Source organism: Phocoena phocoena, chromosome 2 (genome assembly GCF_963924675.1).
Source record: "Phocoena phocoena chromosome 2, mPhoPho1.1, whole genome shotgun sequence".
NCBI lineage: Eukaryota > Metazoa > Chordata > Mammalia > Artiodactyla > Phocoenidae > Phocoena > Phocoena phocoena.
Genome location: NC_089220.1, coordinates 161657192 through 161676026, shown reverse-complemented (window position 1 = coordinate 161676026; position 18835 = coordinate 161657192). Strand labels below are relative to the sequence as shown.

The 18835-nt window shown below is 35.3% G+C and overlaps 1 protein-coding gene across 1 annotated transcript; it reads right to left on the bottom strand.

The window, feature by feature from the left end:
• Positions 1-457: 457 nt before the first annotated feature.
• On the bottom strand, positions 458-10173 carry ARL5B (ADP ribosylation factor like GTPase 5B). The gene is made up of 5 exons (XM_065872441.1): positions 10118-10173; positions 8386-8533; positions 5392-5475; positions 3909-4060; positions 458-506 (listed from the first exon to the last, which is right to left on the bottom strand). The coding sequence occupies exons 2-5, from the start codon at positions 8527-8529 to the stop codon at positions 458-460; spliced, it is 429 nt and encodes a 142-aa protein (XP_065728513.1). The 5' UTR covers positions 8530-8533; positions 10118-10173.
• Positions 10174-18835: the final 8662 nt, after the last annotated feature.

Here is an 18835-nt window from a genome sequence, read left to right as displayed (position 1 = left end):
TAGTTTACAGAGGGAGCAAATATTTAGTGCTGGGTAAGTTTGCAAACAGTACCTGATAATTTCCACTACTGCTCTGCCAAGCCATTGGTGGGGTGAGGGGGCAGTCAAGAAATGAAAGGAACTGGTCATTAAAGTTATTACAATACTTCAGAAAACATTAAACATATGATAAACATTTCTTACAAGGCAGTCGTTGAATAATTAGAATAAGCAGTCAGAAGAATTCTGTTGCTGAAAACAGTTACACATTATGTTCATCCAACTGAAGATTAGTGCATTAAAAAAAAAAAGTTAAGAAAAAATCTTTTATGTTCCAGTTCAGCTGCACTTGATTCAAGTGTTGCTCATAGAGGTTTGTGTTGTTATAAATTAAACATGCTGCTGCCTTAGCAGCCAAAGGTACTAGGAAAAATGTTCATGTCACAGAATAAATAGAGAGTCTCTTTCGAGCAAAAAGTTATCTCACACCAATCCGGGAGGTCATCCACTCTAGACCTTGGCATAACCTGAAACAAAAGACAAAAGTATTTTCAAAATGAAAAACTTTATACTTAAAAATTGAAAGTATACTTATTTTTAAGTCTTAATGCAAAAGTCGGTACTACAATAATTATTCATACATTTAACTGCCAACATTCAGGTAACACTACAATAAGTAGACTTTCTAAGTGTAAGATTATCTAAACAAAATGATACTAATCAGTTGAGAATTGTGGGAAACTGCTTTAGTCTCATCTTGAAGATACAGCTTTGGGGGTTTTGCCATTAAGACTATAACTATCCCACCCTCACCTTAAGATTAACTAAACTGGGGGCGCGGGGTTCGGGGGTTTCTGCTCCCACTGGTGAGGTGTGCCTGGAATGGTGGATGTCGCACTGCGTGCTTGGTGGCTTGGTGAATGGATGCGGGAGAAAATGGTGGCCACGTGGCTGAATGACCAGCCGGAGGTCTCCCACGCTGCAGCCACCTTGCCCAGATCAGGCCTCTGCTGATCCTGATGTGATGCCGCCTCCCTGTTCCTCCTCCTTGGAAACTTGTGCAAAGAGCTACAGCCATTCCATGGCCAGAAGATGGAGGCACCAAGATTTGGACGCAGTATACATTTTTACACTGACACTTCTCTGTCTGGCCTGATTCCCCCTTTTTTTTTTTTTTTTGCGGTATATGGGCCTCTCACTGTTGCGGCCTCTCCCGTTGCAGAGCACAGCCTCCGGACGCGCAGGCTCAGCGGCCACGGCTCACGGACCTAAATGCTCCACTGCATGTGGGATCTTCCTGGACCGGGGCACGAACCTGTGTCCCCTGCATCGGCAGGCAGACTCTCAACCACTGCGCCACCAGGGAAGCCCCTCCCCTTTTTAAAAAATTTACTGAAGTATAGTTGATTTACAATGTTGTGTTACTTTCTTCTGTACAGCAAAGTGACCCAGATATATACATATATATAAATTTTTTCATATTCTTTTCCACCATGGTCTGTCACAGAATATTGAATATATAATAGTTCCCTGTGCTGTATACAGTAGGACCTTGTCGTTTATCCATCCTATATATATCCATCCTATATATATTAGTTTGCCTCTGCTAACCCCAAACTCTCATTCCCTCCCTCCCCCTACCTTGGCAGCCACAAGTCTGTTCTCTATATCTGTGAGTCTATTTTTGTTTTGTAGATATGTTGATTTGTATTGTATTTTAGATTCCACATATTAGTGATATCATATGATATTTGTCTTTCTCTGTCTGACTTACTTCTCTTAGTATGATAATCTCTAGGTCCATCCATGTTGCTACAAAGGGCATTATTTCATTATTTTTAATGGCTGAGTACTATTCCATTCTTTAAAATGGCTGAGTACTATGTACCACATCTTTTTGTCCATGCATCTGTCGATGGACATTTAGGTTGTTTCCATGTCTTGGCTATTGTAATGTTTCCCTTTTTTGAACCATCAGACTGTGAATTCATCAGACTGTGAATACAGATGATATCTTATTCATTTTGATGATCCCAGAACCCAGAGCTAGCACTGAGTATTTATGTTGAATTGGTTCAGCCACTATGGAGAACAGTATGGAGGTTCCTTAAAAAACTACAAATAGAATTACCATATGACCCAGCAATCCCACTACTGGGCATATACCCTGAGAAAACCAAATTTCAAAAAGAGTCATGTACCAAAATGTTCATTGCAGCTCTATTTACAATAGCCCGGAGATGGAAACAACCTAAGTGCCCATCATCGGATGAATGGATAAAGAAGATGTGGCATATATATACAATGGAATATTACTCAGCCTTAAAAAGAAACGAAATTGAGCTATTTTTAATGAGATGGATAGACCTAGAGTCTGTCATACAGAGTGAAGTAAGTCAGAAAGAAAAAGACAAATACCATATGCTAACACATATATATGGAATTTAAGAAAAAAAAAATGTCATGAAGAACCTAGGGGTAAGACAGGAATAAAGACGCAGACCTACTGGAGAACGGACTTGAGGATATGGGGAGGGGGAAGGGTGAGCTTTGACAGGGCGAGAGAGAGTCATGGACATATACACACTAACAAATGTAGTAAGGTGGATAGCTAGTGGGAAGCAGCCGCATGGCACAGGGATATTAGCTCGGTGCTTTGTGACAGCCTGGAGGGGTGGGATAGGGAGAGTGGGAGGGAGGGAGACGCAAGAGGGAAGACATATGGGAACATATGTATATGTATAACTGATTCACTTTGTTATGAAGCAGAAACTAACACACCATTGTAAAGCAATTATACCCCAATAAAGATGTTAAAAATAAATAAATAAATAAATAAATAAAATGCATAACTAATATAAAAAAAGATTTATTAATAAATAAATGCTTATTTATGAAAAAAAAAGATTAACTAAACTGAAACCACTATAGAAAGACGGCAGGAATTTCACCCTACTCTCCTAAATGCTAAAGAATGGAGTGCTTATGGCCTAGTCTTAAAAGTACAGATCAAAAAACTCAACATACAGCTATTATATTACAAGCTATTTCTAGTATGAGAAATAATGAGAAGGTCAGTTTGATTTGAAGATAAATAAGTTCCTAGAGGGCTTCCCTGGTGGCGCAGTGGTTGAGAGTCCGCCTGCCAGTGCAGGGGACACGGGTTCGTGCCCCGGTCTGGAAAGATCCCACATGCCGCAGAGCAGCTGGGCCCGTGAGCCATGGCCACTGGGCCTGCGCGTCCGGAGCCTGTGCTCCGCAACGGGAGAGGCCACAACAGTGAGAGGCACGTGTACCGCAAAAAAAAAAAAAAAAAAAAAAGTTCCTAGAAATAAACTGGGTAAACCATATATAACACACTGGGTTCTCCTTGGCCTACTATGTCCAAACTCAAATTCTTAGGAAAGGAGGAATACATTAGAATGGCGTTTATCTTAAATGTTTGTTGTTTAGAAGCATGCCTCCAAAAATGACTTCTGATATATAAAGAAGATGCACTCTTGTGGAAAGCTGGGAGTTTAGGCTTAATTAAGCTCTTGCAGAAAACGTGAAATTTTTTTGAAGCTTCCTCTTTCATTCAGGTGACATTACAGTTTTTTCCCAGTTAGTGAATGATAAAAGCAAGAAATGAACAACTGAAAATCTAGACTGTGAAAACTTAATTCAAAAGTTTGTTCTTGCCCTTTTGTGGTGAAACATTCCATTTACACGAAACGTTACAAAAAATTTGTCAGTAACTTTGTTAAATTGTAATTTAACAATAGTAATTGACTAAAATTATTCCAACCTTGTAAGCCTGAGACACAATATAAAGACTATCTTTAAAAACAAAAATGGAACAGGATTAAAAGAAGAAAGAAAGTTGGCCGAAAAAAGTTGCAAGAAATTTGAAAGAAGTCATACCTCCGCTCACACGGATGAGTACTTACCCTTCTCCTGTTAAAGCACAGCAGGACTGAATGTGCCATGGATGATCCTTAATTGAACTGAGGGTGAGGTATTTAGAGATTTCAGCTGCTGTCATACACCCTTTCATATCCTGTTTATTGGCGAAGATAAGGACTGCAGCTTTCCGTAAATCCTGCAATCAACATGAAATATTTCTAATATGTGAAATATCACAATTCAAATTAAAGTAATGAAGCAGGAGGATAAAATATGCCCTACTGAACAATTATAATGAAATCTTTCTACTTTAAAATAATCAGGCACTACTATGTAATATAAAAATTTTGTTGAAATAAAAATAAATGACCTCAAATAACCATGATTTAATGATTTACTCTAACAAAGACAGATTAATATAAACTAGATATTAAAAATTATTTTTCTACTATTGGGCCAAATGGGTCAAACTAAAAGTAAAATAAACCTGAATCTGAAATAATGACTTAAAACTATACGAGCAATATTCTAATAGGCAAGTATAGTATACACTGCCAAATACTACAGAATTTCTCCAAAATTTAAAGGAGAGTACTGAAGGTAAGGGCTGAGCAATACTTACTACTTAAAGTCTTTGTACAACCTAAGCTCAGTGATTAATGTTCACTGCAGAATTGTTTATATTATCAAAACATTAGAAGTAACTTAAATGTTCATTAATAGAAGAACAGATCAAGTGTGGTATCTTCTTACAGTGAAATACTATGTAGTTGTTAAAAGGAATGAACTAAAGTTGTACATACTACCATGGATAAATCACAGTGTTGTGCAAAAACCCTCCAAAACCAAGTTACAAAAAGATTACACATACACACACACACACACACAGACACAATACCATCATATAAAGTTTTATGAACATGAAATATAATATTCTGTAGAACTGACAAGTACATAAAAATGTAGCAAAAAGATCAAGCTACGCACAGGAATAATAATCACTACTTTTAGGATGGTGGAATTCTTTTAGGATTCCCTGAGAAGCAAGGGAAGGAAATCAGATTGAAGAGGTCTCATAAGATAATTAATATCTTATATTGACTAGTGGGTGCATGAATGTGTTTTATTATCTAAGTCTTTCGTATATATGAACTATTTAGAATTAAGTGATCCCAAATTATTCACTAAAGAATTTTCAGTTATTATAAACTGTAGGGAGGAAAAAAACCTTAAATTTTCCTTTCTCTTGCCTCAATTTATCAGACTTTTAAAGGCATGACTAAGTAGTTTTAACTTAGAAAAATATTTTCAGTAATGGTATTAGTCTCCAGATTAATGTGTTCGGTTTTCTTAAGTTTGAAAAAAGTATTAAAAATTTTTGACCTCATGACTTTCATCAATTTGATATATAAAACTTTGTTAATGATGAAATAATCAACAGCAGAGGACATTAATCTTTGTGAAAAAGCTAAACCAGTGTACAGATACCTTACTCCATTTGTTTTACGTTTGCTTTTCAAAATTTACCTCGTGAGCCAACATTCTATATAATTCTTCTTTCGTAATAGCTAGTCGTTCCCTGTCAATGCTGTCAACCACAAGAATGATGAACTAGAAGACAAGTAAAAAGAAAGAAAATTAAATGGGATGTTGAAGTTTTCTGCGAAACTACTCTAAGTGCTAGAAGTACTTTCTATTATGACATCATCACTATAAAATGTCCACTGCTTTTTCATCATAGTTTATGTTATACTGAATCACATCAAGCAGTAAAATCCAAATGTTAATAAGAAAAATAACTCACAACTTCAACAAATAAAAACCATGCTGGTAAAGGTGATGTTTGAATATACAATACGCCCTAATATGTACTAAGATTTATTTTAAAATGCAGGTAAAAAAACTAATTTTTAAAAAGAAAGTTACAGTAATTTATTCTTTCACTAAAACTTAAAAGTACTCTGTAGTGGGCTTCCCTGGTGGTGCAGTGGTTGGGAGTCCCCCTGCCGATGCAGGGGACGCGGGTTCGTGCCCCGGTCCGGGAGGGTCCCACATGCCGCGGAGCGGCTCGGCCCGTGAGCCATGGCCGCTGGGCCTGCGCGTCCGGAGCCTGTGCTCCACAATGGGAGAGGCCACAACAGTGAGAGGCCCGAATACCGCAAAAAAAAAAAAAAAAAAGTACTCTGTGGTCATTCAAGCAAACAATAATTATTTAAGACAGTCTCCTGCCTACTAGAAAGAAGTTAATTTCAAAGAAAAAGAGACACATTTTTAAAACAACCAATGAATAAGACATTTTTACATAAAATATCAACAATAAAAAGGCAAGAAAAATGTGCTAAATAGAAATATATATATATACTTGGGTGTTAATAATACTCTAAAGAAGATGCAGGTGAAATTAAAGAAGAGCACAAAGAGAACAGGAGAAAGCTATTGGTAATGGTGTAAATGAAAAAAGGTGTGTTACACATTCAAAATAAAGCATCTTTGTGGGCTTCCCTGGTGGCACAGTGGTTGAGAGTCCGCCTGCCAATGCAGGGGACACGGGTTCGTGCCCCGGTCCAAGAAGATCCCACATGCCACGAAGTGGCTGGGCCCGTGAGCCATGGCTGCTGAGCCTGTGTGTCCGGGGCCTGTGCTCCGCAACAGGAGAGACCACAACAGTGAGAGGCCCCGGTACCGCAAAAAAAAAAAAAAAATCATCTTTGTTAAGAAAAATAAGAAGATACAATGAGAAAGGGCCCCTAAATTGAACATTTTATGCAGAAGAAAAAGTTAAGAAATGAGATTAAATGGTTTTGAGGGTTATAGAAGAGGAGTGAGTAAAATAAACAGACAGGAAGGGTAGAATCAGATTGTTCAAATGACTACAATTTGGGAAAGAGACAACTCGAGTAACCTGAATATAAACTAACAAGGGCTTAGAAAGAGATACAAGGAAAGAAAATAGAGGGGATAAATATAAGAAACATGGCAAAGTCAGAATAGACAGAATATGGGGAAGTAACTCTGTAAGTTAATGAGAGGAAGATGTCAGAAATTAGTCAACAATTGTAACTTGCTGTATTAAAAGGGAGACTTTTCAGCTTTTGGATGATGCCTCCATGCAAAGAATTTAAGAAGCGAGATAAGTAGGGTGAACAAAGTGGTCGGAGAAACACCACATAGATAAGATCCCTACCTGGAATCTAAGACTGCAAATGCTATGTGCCATGCTGGTGTGCTACATGAAAGGTCAAAGGATCTTTGTAGTAATTTTGATATTCTTGTAGAAATAGTTTATAAGAACATTTCATATAAATGGCATCACTAACAATGTATGTCTTTCTGGACCCATGTGAAATCTTCTAGAGTGTTGACAATTTCAAAAAACTACCATTTAGTAATGCTATCAATATACAGGGATCAGTTAGAACCAACTTTGACCTATTCACCAAAGATAACTGGTCTTTTCACACTTGGGGTTAATTCTGAGCTCTGAAAAAATAACAACAGCTATGCTAAAATGTTGTTCTTCCCTCACTCTCTAACACATTTTAGTTTCAGAATGTTATTTTACTGTAGAAATATATATTAAACTAACCTATAACCATAAATATTAGCTTACCAACCTATCCTCCCCCGCAAATAGAAAAACAATTAAGTGCGGCCACAGCTGCTGCTTATCTATGATATGCCGTCTGGTTTGACCAGTCATACACTGCACTGGAACATATACACACATACACATAGGCTATTACAATGTAAATCTAGAGGAATGCATGTTTTTTTATTTTAAAAGGCAACTTATTCACCAAAAATTCCTTGCATCAACACTTCCACCTCCTCTGCAATCCCCCTCAAAAAAAACAACCTCAAATTTTAAGAGGTTTCATTATAGAAAAAGTAATTGGCTTGGTACCTCTTTGTAAAGAAAAATTATGAATGCAATTGTGCATTAGTATTCCTGAAGATAAACCTCTCTCAATAGCACTGCATGGTTTAAAAAAAAAAACTGAGAAGAAATAAAAACAGATATAGAAGATATTCCAGATTTGTTCCCCGGGTTGACTCCAATGATGAAAATAAGTGACAAAGAATGCTAGGGGGATGGCTTGCAAATCATTTGCTTTTTAACTATAATCTCACCAAAAATTTGAATGTGCAATTCATGTTATTTGAAAATCCTATATTAAATTATGCTTAAAATATTTTATTCCTCCTCTAACTAGGGCCTCTTATAAAGTTGGGAAAGGTTATATAATTTATCTTAGTGTCTGCTTTCTCCAACAATGGAGATATTATAGTATTGCCCTGAGGATGAATTGAGAGAGCCTGACAACAGTAAGCACTCCACTAATAATAGCTCCCATTACTCTTCAGACTTGCCTTTTTTCTTTTATTTGAAAACCTCAAATTCCTTACAAAAAACGATCTTATTAAAAGGGAACTGTCACTATGCCTTATGTACAGCCTATCTGTCTTCTGGGTTTACCCGTTAATTCTTTTCATTCAGATTCCGAAGTAACTTTAGTATACCTCTGTGTTTGAGTAATACGTGTTCCAGGATGATCGCAGTGACTCTTGACCACCAATATCCCACATAAGAAAATGAGTGTTCTTCACAACTATTTCTTCAACATTGCTTCCTATGGTTGGAGATGTATGAACCACTTCATTCATTAAGCTGTTAAAAGACAGACACCATAAAAGCTCTTTTGTAAATCTTGAGAACCTGAAGCAAGTTTTATCTCTGTATTTTTATACGAATCAACCTTCCTTACCTGCACCAATGATGGTAATCACTAGCAACAAAACTAGAACCTTGGAGAACATTTGTGCAGACAAATACCTAGACAAAGAACAACTCCTGAAGAAAGGCAGTTTTTTTGTTCTTTTAATGGAATAAACTACAGACTTGATCTGGACAGAAGGGAACTGTGTGGTGTGAGTTTGCATTTTCGTGGCCAAAATGCCAATAACCCCATGCCCTGTTATCGGTTAGAGCAGAACCAATCCCCCATCCTGAAAGAGCAAGTTTCCAGGGTACTGTGTCATCAACACTTGCAAAGTAGTAACCACTGAATAGTAGGCTATCATTTTAAAGACTGTCTATGTGAGAAAAGACACTTAGCTCAACCATAAAAATCAGTGCATGCCTATTAACGAAAACTACAGTCTATGGGCAAATGAAAAGTTATTTAGAACACTGATACTCATATCACATGTATTATCATACTCATTGGTTAAGCTACATTAATTAATTCAACAAATACCTATTTGCCTATAACATGTCAGTACTATGTTGGAAGAAGTCTGCAACTCTCCCTTGGGTTTAATATATGTATTTTTGAAGCTGTGTGCAAAATTATTTCAACAATGATGACAGGTTTCTGAAATGTTCATTTCTAATGTCCAAAGGCTGTGTCATATTAAATTACACAATGGCCAATGAATGAATGTTTTAAAGAAAAATGAGTAGTTATTCAACTCTGAAACAACAAGCCATAAGTTTGTGGCTTTTTAGCAGAGTAGCTGAAAAAAACATTAAGCACTGCTTAAGTGAAGTATTTCTGGAGAGCTGCCAGCTGATGTACTTAAGATGAGGTGGGAAGAGATAAGAAGCACACAATGGAGCACTGTATTTCATAACTATTTGTTAAATGCCTGGGACACAGATCCATTTCCACTGTTTAACAAGGGTCATTTCACTGGCACTGAAAGGATAACGGGAGGTTGTCTGACAAGTGGCTGCTAAAAAATTTCCTTAAAGTATTAATGTATTTCTCTGAAAGTCTCAAGCCTCTCCCTGTTGCAAGCTGCCAAAGCAATATTTTCAGGGGCGATCTTCATTTCTTTTGATTTGACAAGTCTGGGTATGTTAAAGAATTCCAGAACTATTAGTCAGGAGAGTAGCAATAGCTTCCTAGATCGATATCAGTCTATTTTACATGGACTTCAGAGGGGGAAGAACTAAGCAAAATGTACTTTATTCCTTCCTTCCAGCACTAGAATGTGTGCTTCATTTATTTTTAGTTTAATATTAATTCTTTCTTTCAAGGCTGGAAAAAGATGAGTGTTTTTGACTGTAGCAAACATATGGCAGTTTACCTTACTCACTTTTTAATAAATTTTGTGTTTGGTAAAACACAAAACCATGTGTTTAAGTTTTCCCATTATATTATAATGGTGTCTCATTCTTATTAATGATACAAAATTAGCTCCAATAACAAAAATAATAAAAACTGTTTAAATAAACACCCATACTTACAATTGATAAAGAATGGTGGTTTTCCCTGCGTTATCCAGTCCCACTATAATTACTTTGTGTTCTACAAAGAGAAAGCAAACCATAAGCATTTAACACTGCTGCATACTTCAATTACATGCTTTCAACAATGATTATTAGTTAGCCCTCTAATGAGAATCATTCACTGGATATTTACTCCTGGAATAAGATACCAGAAATAAAGAGAACTTCATGATGTCAAGGCTACTTGCCTTAAGTGAGGCAATCTATTAGGACGTTCTCTATCCATCCCTTATAAAAGAATGAGGGAGATGGCTAAGAGGGAGGCACAAGAGAACTTTGTCACTTTTGCTGAATTTGGGGGGAAAAACCCAAATACTAAACTTGATGAGACATTATGACTTAAAATGTAAGTAAAAATAAGTGTTTTACACACCTGCTTGCCCTCTCTACCAATCACATTAGCTTTTTATCGAGTTGTTTTTACAGCCAGATGTTTTCCTACCTAAATGTACCAAGATTTTTTCTTTTCACTTTAAAATACAATTGAAAACATAAAATAAAGAGTTTTCCCTGTCAATAATAAGACACATAATTTCAACCAGTTTTCATTCCTTCCATTAATTTACAGATAAATAAGCAATTACTTAGTCTTCAAGGCTTTTTCAATCTGGGTTTTATAACTCTTTTGAGCAGATACTGTTTTCACTCTTTGTATACAACAAAAACCTCTTCAGTTCCCTCCTCTGGTGCCATCGGCTAAAAGTATCATTTCTTTCATAAGGATTTTTAAGGCCCATCTAATTATTCTGTTACTTGGTAGATATTTTGAAACATCCTTAGAACTCACAGGTCATCTTTTCTATATTTTAAACTATACAGAATATATTGAAGATTCCTTTTCCCCAGGACAGAATGCTTAAAAAGTTACTAGTGAAACTCAGCAGGGTATGCAAGGAAGTCACCATAAGAACCTCTGCACATAATCAACTGATTTGTAGTGTATCTGACACATTTCATACCAGATCCCTGCTGCTCTTGTTAACCTCTGATGAATATCAAAATTCTGATTATACATCTAATCAAATATCAGCTGATATTCCTAAAGTATCAATATTACATCAGTCAAAAAGAGGAGCCACAGTTCACAGACAAGTTCTTATATGACAAACCATCTTTCTATCTTCTCATGACCTGCATGCTATAGGCACTGTCTATATTAATGCAGGACAAATGACATGGTCCTCTGGAAGGGCTATTTTCACTATGGCAGGAGCTACTTTGTAAAAAAATAAATAAAACTTGTTTGCTTATTATAACTCAGTATCATTCTCTCTTTCTGACTCTTTTGATTTGTATCCCCTAATTTCTAATGGAGCCAATCGAAGTGTTGCCCTGTTTCTGTCCCTTACAGTGTAAGAATGAGAGCACTCTTACCAGTGGAGGAACAAACATTCTAAATTTTGGTGACAGCTGGAAACTCCACCCACCCACGATCTGGAGACCACGTGGTCCCAGCGGCTTGAGAAGGAAGCCACTAGTATAAAGGTAATCTCAACCTGGGTGCAGATACTCCTGCTGGGAGGAGGGAATGGAAAGATAGTACCAAGTAGTACCATCATTGTTGAACTCAAGTGAACACCAGGGCCATTTTCAAACGTGCCTGCCCCTGGCTTCACATTTGTATTATAATGATGATCACAGTACTGAAGGCCTGTGATGGTAAAACTCATAAATAATACATCATTTTGAAAGATTGGTCCCCCGTTTAAACTAAGTCAGGAATGACAAACCCTGAATGTAGATAGAGTATGAATTTCATTAAAGTTTCAAATGTTTGATTAACTTAAGGTTTTTTAAGGTGACTTTTCCTCCTCATTGATAGGCAAGTCTAGGAATTAAGACAAAACACAAAATTTCAACTCTGTCTTATGATGAAGTATGGATATCTATCCTTCAGGTAAACTGAGACCTATCTTCTGATGTTAAAATTGAGTTTATATAAAAAAGTAACAGTAAAGGAACAGCTAAGTGCTTAAAAGCATGAAATAAACAGAAGTTTATTTTAAATCTTTTCTTTGAAAGCTGTCTTTAACATTATCTATACAATAAGAGTAAAGTCAAGTTCAAAGAGCATTTACTAAAAAACCAAGTACAAAATAAGAGCTATTTGTACTCTATGCACAACTGTAGTTCTTCCTTCTTTTTTCAAATGCCTCTGTTGTACTTAGCTGCTACTTGAGTATGTCAGTGACCAAAGACTTCATTCAGTTCACAAATGTTAGTAAAGTTTTTACCTCTTCAAGGAACAATGAGAAAAATATGGTAAGTGACACATATTCTCCTGTTATTGAAAATAAAATTAATGTTGCTTTAAATGTCCCCAAGTGGTGGTATCTAGATTAATCAAGTATAAAGTTTCTTGAAGGTATTATTGAATCACAGTGCTCTATCAAATGTTCACATCAATACATACCAAAAGCATAACTACGATCACACAGTAGTGCATATTACTTGATGTTAAAAGGGGGCCCTCATGCTTGAAAAACATGACACAGGGGTGCTTGTTCTGTACTGCTGTCTTTCTGGTTGGGCATAATCAACAGGCCATATACAAATCTTATCTTATGTACTGAAACACAAAAGATCAACTAAGCTATGTAACTGTCAGAGTGATTTCCTATAGAGTAGCTTTGATAAAAACAATTTCCTTTGCCTGTCATAATTAACTAAAGCAGATGTGGAAAGATGGTTTTATTATGTATCTATCTAATAGGTTAAAAAAAAAACTTTCAAAATATATCAGTTATGGTTCAAGTCAGTCTCAAATTAAGGTGAGAAAGGCTTTATGCCAAAGGTAAAATTGAATTGAATTGCTGCCACTGAGAAGAACATGAACCGTTTTAACATCATTTTTATTTACAGAGCAGGAAGCAGAGATTTCCATTTCACTAAAATTGACATTTCTAAAGTTATGAGGAGAAAATTATACAATTGTATACTTTTACAACTTCAACTGCTCCTCAATATGTATATCTAAGCCATATATTCTTAACTTCCAACTCTTCAAATTACTCTCCATGAAAACAAAATATTTAGTTGACAGACTGAAACAGTTATTTCTCAGTTAACCTTAAAGAGGGCAAACTATAACATGGATAATACTAAATTCTTTATTTAGAATGGACTTCACAAATGTAATTATAGAAAATTTATTTTTTCCCAATGTTTACCAATAGCATTATTAAAAAATATATGATGTTAGAGTAATAGGCTGACCATGCTTAGGGGTAGGAATGTGTGTGTTAGGGACGGGGTGTGTACAATTTAAGATGATTTGTGGATAGCTAAATAATTTGGGGTTAAGCATTACCATAAGAATCAGAGTTATAAGGAATCCAAATGTTATACAAGTGTCTGCACACCACGAGATGGTCACTTTGGGCATCTTATTTCACGAGAAATCTCTTCCAGGAGACCAAGCTGCACCTCTCCTCATAACAAAGGTGTGAGAAGAGTATTTCCAGTGTTACTAATGATGCATCTTCAGAGCCCAACACAAAGCAAGTTTATTTACATCAAATGAAGGAAAAGGTCCCATCACAGAGCTTTTGTTTAATTTTGACCAAGTGTTTACACATAAGTTTCTCTATTGGCTTGGCTTTGGTGTTTATTCTCTTGGATTTCCTTAAAAGCCGGCTTTACTTTTCTTTTCTTTTCTTTTTTTTTTTTTAGGGAAGGCATAAAGACATGCCTTTACAGGATGAAGCTTCAAAGCAAATTAGTAAGCTCACTTGCTTGTAGACAAATACAGGTTAAATGGCTAACAAGAAAAATGATGAAAAAGGAACTTGAAAAAAAATAAGTAGAAGAAAAAAACAAGAAAAAAAAGTTTCTCCCTCTACCCAATTAAAAAAATTTTTTTTATAAACTCAGTTTGTAGTTTTAGTACAGATACCAAACAAATAGAATTTGTAGTTTTAGTACAGAATACCAAACAACGAAAACAGACTCACATGAGAAAAGCATTAGAGAAGCACTAAATATTGGCAGCGTTAATAAACTGTGAAATAATATGTTAACATTTATTTTATTATGTTAAAATTGGATATTGTTAAAATGTATGACAAAATGACTAACTTTTAATTTTGGGATATAAGATAGCCACCCAAATATCATGAAATAGGGATTGCTACCTTCTAGATACATAATACCTGCACTAAAATTGTTATATAATGAGGACAAGCCCTATGTGAACACAGAGTATGTAAACAACTATATAACTAAACAAATAAAAATGCCCTATGCCAAATCTGGTGACTTAAAATTTGAAATACTGCATTTACAGAAAATAAGTTTGCATTATTGCAATAGGTAGGTAGTAAAATGTCAGAGGATGTGATGTCACAACCTGAGACCTGAAGGCCTGGACAGCAACGAGGAGCAGTCTGCCTCTTGGAGAGAAAAGAAAGAAAAAGGAGAGCTATAAAAAACTCTGTCTTATATTATACTAATTATAGAATCATAAAATACCATAGCTTAGAAGAGACTGCAGAACGTGAGATCTACTCCTTCTCTCCCACTTCTTCATCAACAAATGTGTTACCTATATGGCAACTTTGAGGAACCCAGGTCTCCAAAAATGCACAAAACTACTGACCTGGGCCACCTTGCATATTTTACAGATAGAGAAATTACAGGCCTATGAAGTTAAAAAAAAAAAAAAAATCAACCCAAGATGCTATTTTCAGCAAAAATACACTTCAGGAATGAAGGGGAAAAAAGACATTTTCAGATAAAAGAAAACTAAGAGAATTCATTTACCTGCAAAACCACACTACAAAAATGGTAGAGTTCTTCAGCTTGAAAGGAAATTCACAAGACGGAAATTCAAAACATGAAAAATAGTAATGTGGGTAAATATAAGAGAAAATTTTACCCTCTCTTAAAACTTTAAAGAACATGTGATCGTCTATGGCAAAAATTATAACACTGTATTGTGCAGTTTATAACATATGTAGATACAATACAAATAACATGTAAGCTGTATGGGTATAAACGACAAGGAAGGAGAGTATGCAATTACATATACAGTTTCAAGGTTCTTACACTTTACAAGTGTTACATTATTAACTCTAAGTAGACCGCAAAAAGGTAAGAACGCATGTTGCGATCCCTAGAAGAACCATAAAAATAATGTGAAAAGGAATTGCTTAGAAAGTCAATAAATAAATTAAAAAAGAATTCTTAAAAAAATTAACAGTCAACCCAAAAGAAAGTGGGAAAGGAAGAATAGAGTAATAACAAAACAAACACAGATGGGACAAACAGAAAACAAATGGTAAAACAGTATACCTTAATATTTCACCATGCCATAAATCTAAGCACACTAATAAATTGGATAAACATTCCAATTAAAAGGGAGAGAATTTCACACTAGACAAAATAAACAAGATCCCAACATATGCTCTCTATAAGAGATGCACATAAAGATATAAAATATCTAAACAAAATTAACAACCACCTTAACCTAATAAACATTTATAGAACATTGCAGACAAATGCAGGATGCACATTCTTTTCAAGCACAAATGGTATATGCACCAAAACAGACCATTTAGATGAACTATAGAAAGTCTCAATAAATTTGGGGGGAAGAAAAAAAGTAAAGCTTACAGAGCATGTTTCTGACCACAATGGAATTAAATTTGGAACCAAAAATAATCTATAAAGAAAAACAAGTATGTGGAAACTATAACAACACTCATAAATAAGCCATAGTTCAAAGAAGAAATTAAAAAGAAAAAATTTAAAAAATGTTTCCAACTGAATGAAATACAATATATTAAAATCTATGGAATAAAGCTAAGGCAGTACTTAAGAGGAACATTTACAGCCAGCTGTTTATATATGAAAGGAAAAAGAAACAAAAACAATGATGTTTATATATGAAAGGAAAAAGAAACAAAAACAATGACACCCAGCTAACCCTTGAGAAGGTGGGGGGAGGGGAGTAAAGCAAACTCAAAGTAAGCAGATGGAAGGAAATAAACAACAAGAATTAGTAAATTAGAAAACAGAGAAAATTAAAATCTTTTCTTTGAAAAGATTAACAAAACAAAGATGGGACTGACACCACCTTTAAAATTTACCATGAAGTCACTGCAAGAGAAGAGAAAGTCTAGAGATGAGAATCATCTGAGTTTCAACAAAGACTCCAAAGTAATTCACTGGTAAAAAAAAGTCTTCAGTAAATTATACTGGGACAAGCAGATACCCGTGTAAAAAAATAATGAAGCCCAACCCCTATTCACATCATAACCTCAAAATAATCTGAGATGGCTCACAGACCTAAGCATAAAAGCTAAAGCTTCTAGATGAAAGGAACAGGACACAGAAAATAACAGCCATTAAAGAAAAATAATACAGAGAGAAATTGAGACTTCACCAAAACCAAAAACTTCCACTCAGCAAAAATCGCTATTAATAAAATGAATAGGGAAGCCACAGGATGGGGGTGGGGATGGAGGTATATTCACAAAACATATCTGACAAAAGACTCAATTCCGGGATATAGAAATAATTATAAAGAATAACTTTTTAGACCCCCCCCCCAAAAAAAAAACTGGCAAAGGATTTGAACATTTTGCAAAGGAAGATATACAAATGGCCAATTAGCACATGAAGAAGTGTTTAACACCCAAAAATCATCACAGAAATGCAAATTAAAACCAAAATGAGATAATAACAGTACACATCCAACAGAATAGCTAAAATTAAAATACTGGCAACGAAGCCTCAAATGTTGCTGGTGAAAGTACAAAAATGGTATAACCACTTTAGAAAACAATCTAACAGTTTCACAATATTATAACTCATCATGATGCAAATGAATAGACAACTGTGGTATATTCATGCATGGAATTACTTATAACAGATCTATGGGGAAAGCTTCCAGTGTGAAGGGCTAATATAAAAATAAATAGAAACAAACAAAAAAAAAACTAAGACACTTAGAAGACATAGCATTATGAAGCAACACCACAAGAATAAAAAAATGTAGCAAATAAAAAGTTTTTATAAATTAGAATTATGATAGCTGAAAATAGTCAATAGGATTGGAAGACAAAGGAAATATCCCAGAACTCCAAAAAAAAGAGCCAGAAAAATGGAAAAGGATAATTGATAATCAATTTAGTGCCATATGACCAATAATATTTCCAGAAAAGTAGAGGAAGAAATCCTAAATTTAAGAAAGGAAGGGAGGGAGGGATGAAGGAAGGAAAGAATTCCTACAATGGAAAAAGGTGCAACTTTGTGTTGAAAAGGTCCAATGAATGAAGACACAACAAGGCACACCTCTTTCAAATTTAAAAATACCAGGGATAAATGGAAAATTCTAATATCTACTACAAAGAGAGGGACAAAAATCAGAAAAGAATGATACTGGTCTTAACAACAACACTGGAAGCTGGAGGACAATGACAGTACCTTCAAAATTCTGAAAGAAACGTTTTCAACTTAACTATATCCAGCCCAATTATAAATCAAAAGTGAGGACAGACCAATATATCTTCAGATATTTGGAATCACAAAAAAAAATGACCACTTTGGGCAACTTTGCAGGAAATTTCTGAAGGATGTACTTCATCAAAGTAAGAGTAAAGCAAGAAAAACGTTAAGTTCTAATAAAACAGAAAAGCAAAGGAAATTTCTAGAGTGATAGATAGGAAGGACAAGTCCAGAACAGCTGTGTGGCGGGCACAGAGGAAAAACAGGTCCAATTTGGAGCAGGATGGAATACTGAGAGGGCGGGTAGGAAGGATAAATCATCTGATAGGTGTGATGTGTGTAAACTGTACAGAGAGCTTTTGGATGGCACGAAATGACTTAGCCAAATGTACAAAGAAAACTAAGGCAATGAGATATGATTATTTACTCTAGGGGGGAAAAAGCTGTAGAAAAAAGGGAAACATAATTACAGCACATTGTGGCTCAGTAGTAACAAAACTTTATAGTCACAAAAATGAAAAGATAGAGTGTGGATTAAGCCAAAATACTATACTGGGATAACAAATATAATGTTATATGTTGATTTATATCTCAATTCTTAAAAAAAAAAATTACAGTGTTTAAAATTTCCACATACGTATATTATCCAGAAATGTGGAAGTATATGCTGGGAAAAAAGTTAAGAGATTAAAGAGAGCTGACGAACACACATCATTTTCAGACTTTAGCATTATATAACTTTTTAAAAAGAATATGTATGTGTTACTTCAATATAAACTTTTTATGTTTGAAAAACAAAACAAAAAATTGAACAAAAGCTTTTGTAATGAGGATACAACAGCGAATAAGACAAAGTTCATGCCTCAAGAAGTTTATTTCTATTGAAACAGACAACAAGTAAACAAATAAACTTATCATATGATTACAGGTAGTGATAAACGTTACTCTGAATGTTGGGGAGGTAAGAGTGGTCAGGGGAGGAAAGGGCTCTCTGAGGAGTGACATTTGATCAGAAGTCTGAACCATTTGAAGGTATGAATAAAGTGGGCTCTGGAAAACAGGGAGCAGACAGTGGTAAGTTTAAGTTTGGTGTGTTTGAAACTAGCAAAAAGAACAGAATTAAGAGCAGAATACTAACAGGAGACACCAGATGTAAGCCATCAGAAGTGAAGAACAATAACGATGACATACACATTGGATATCAGTGCTCAAAATGATACCATGAAA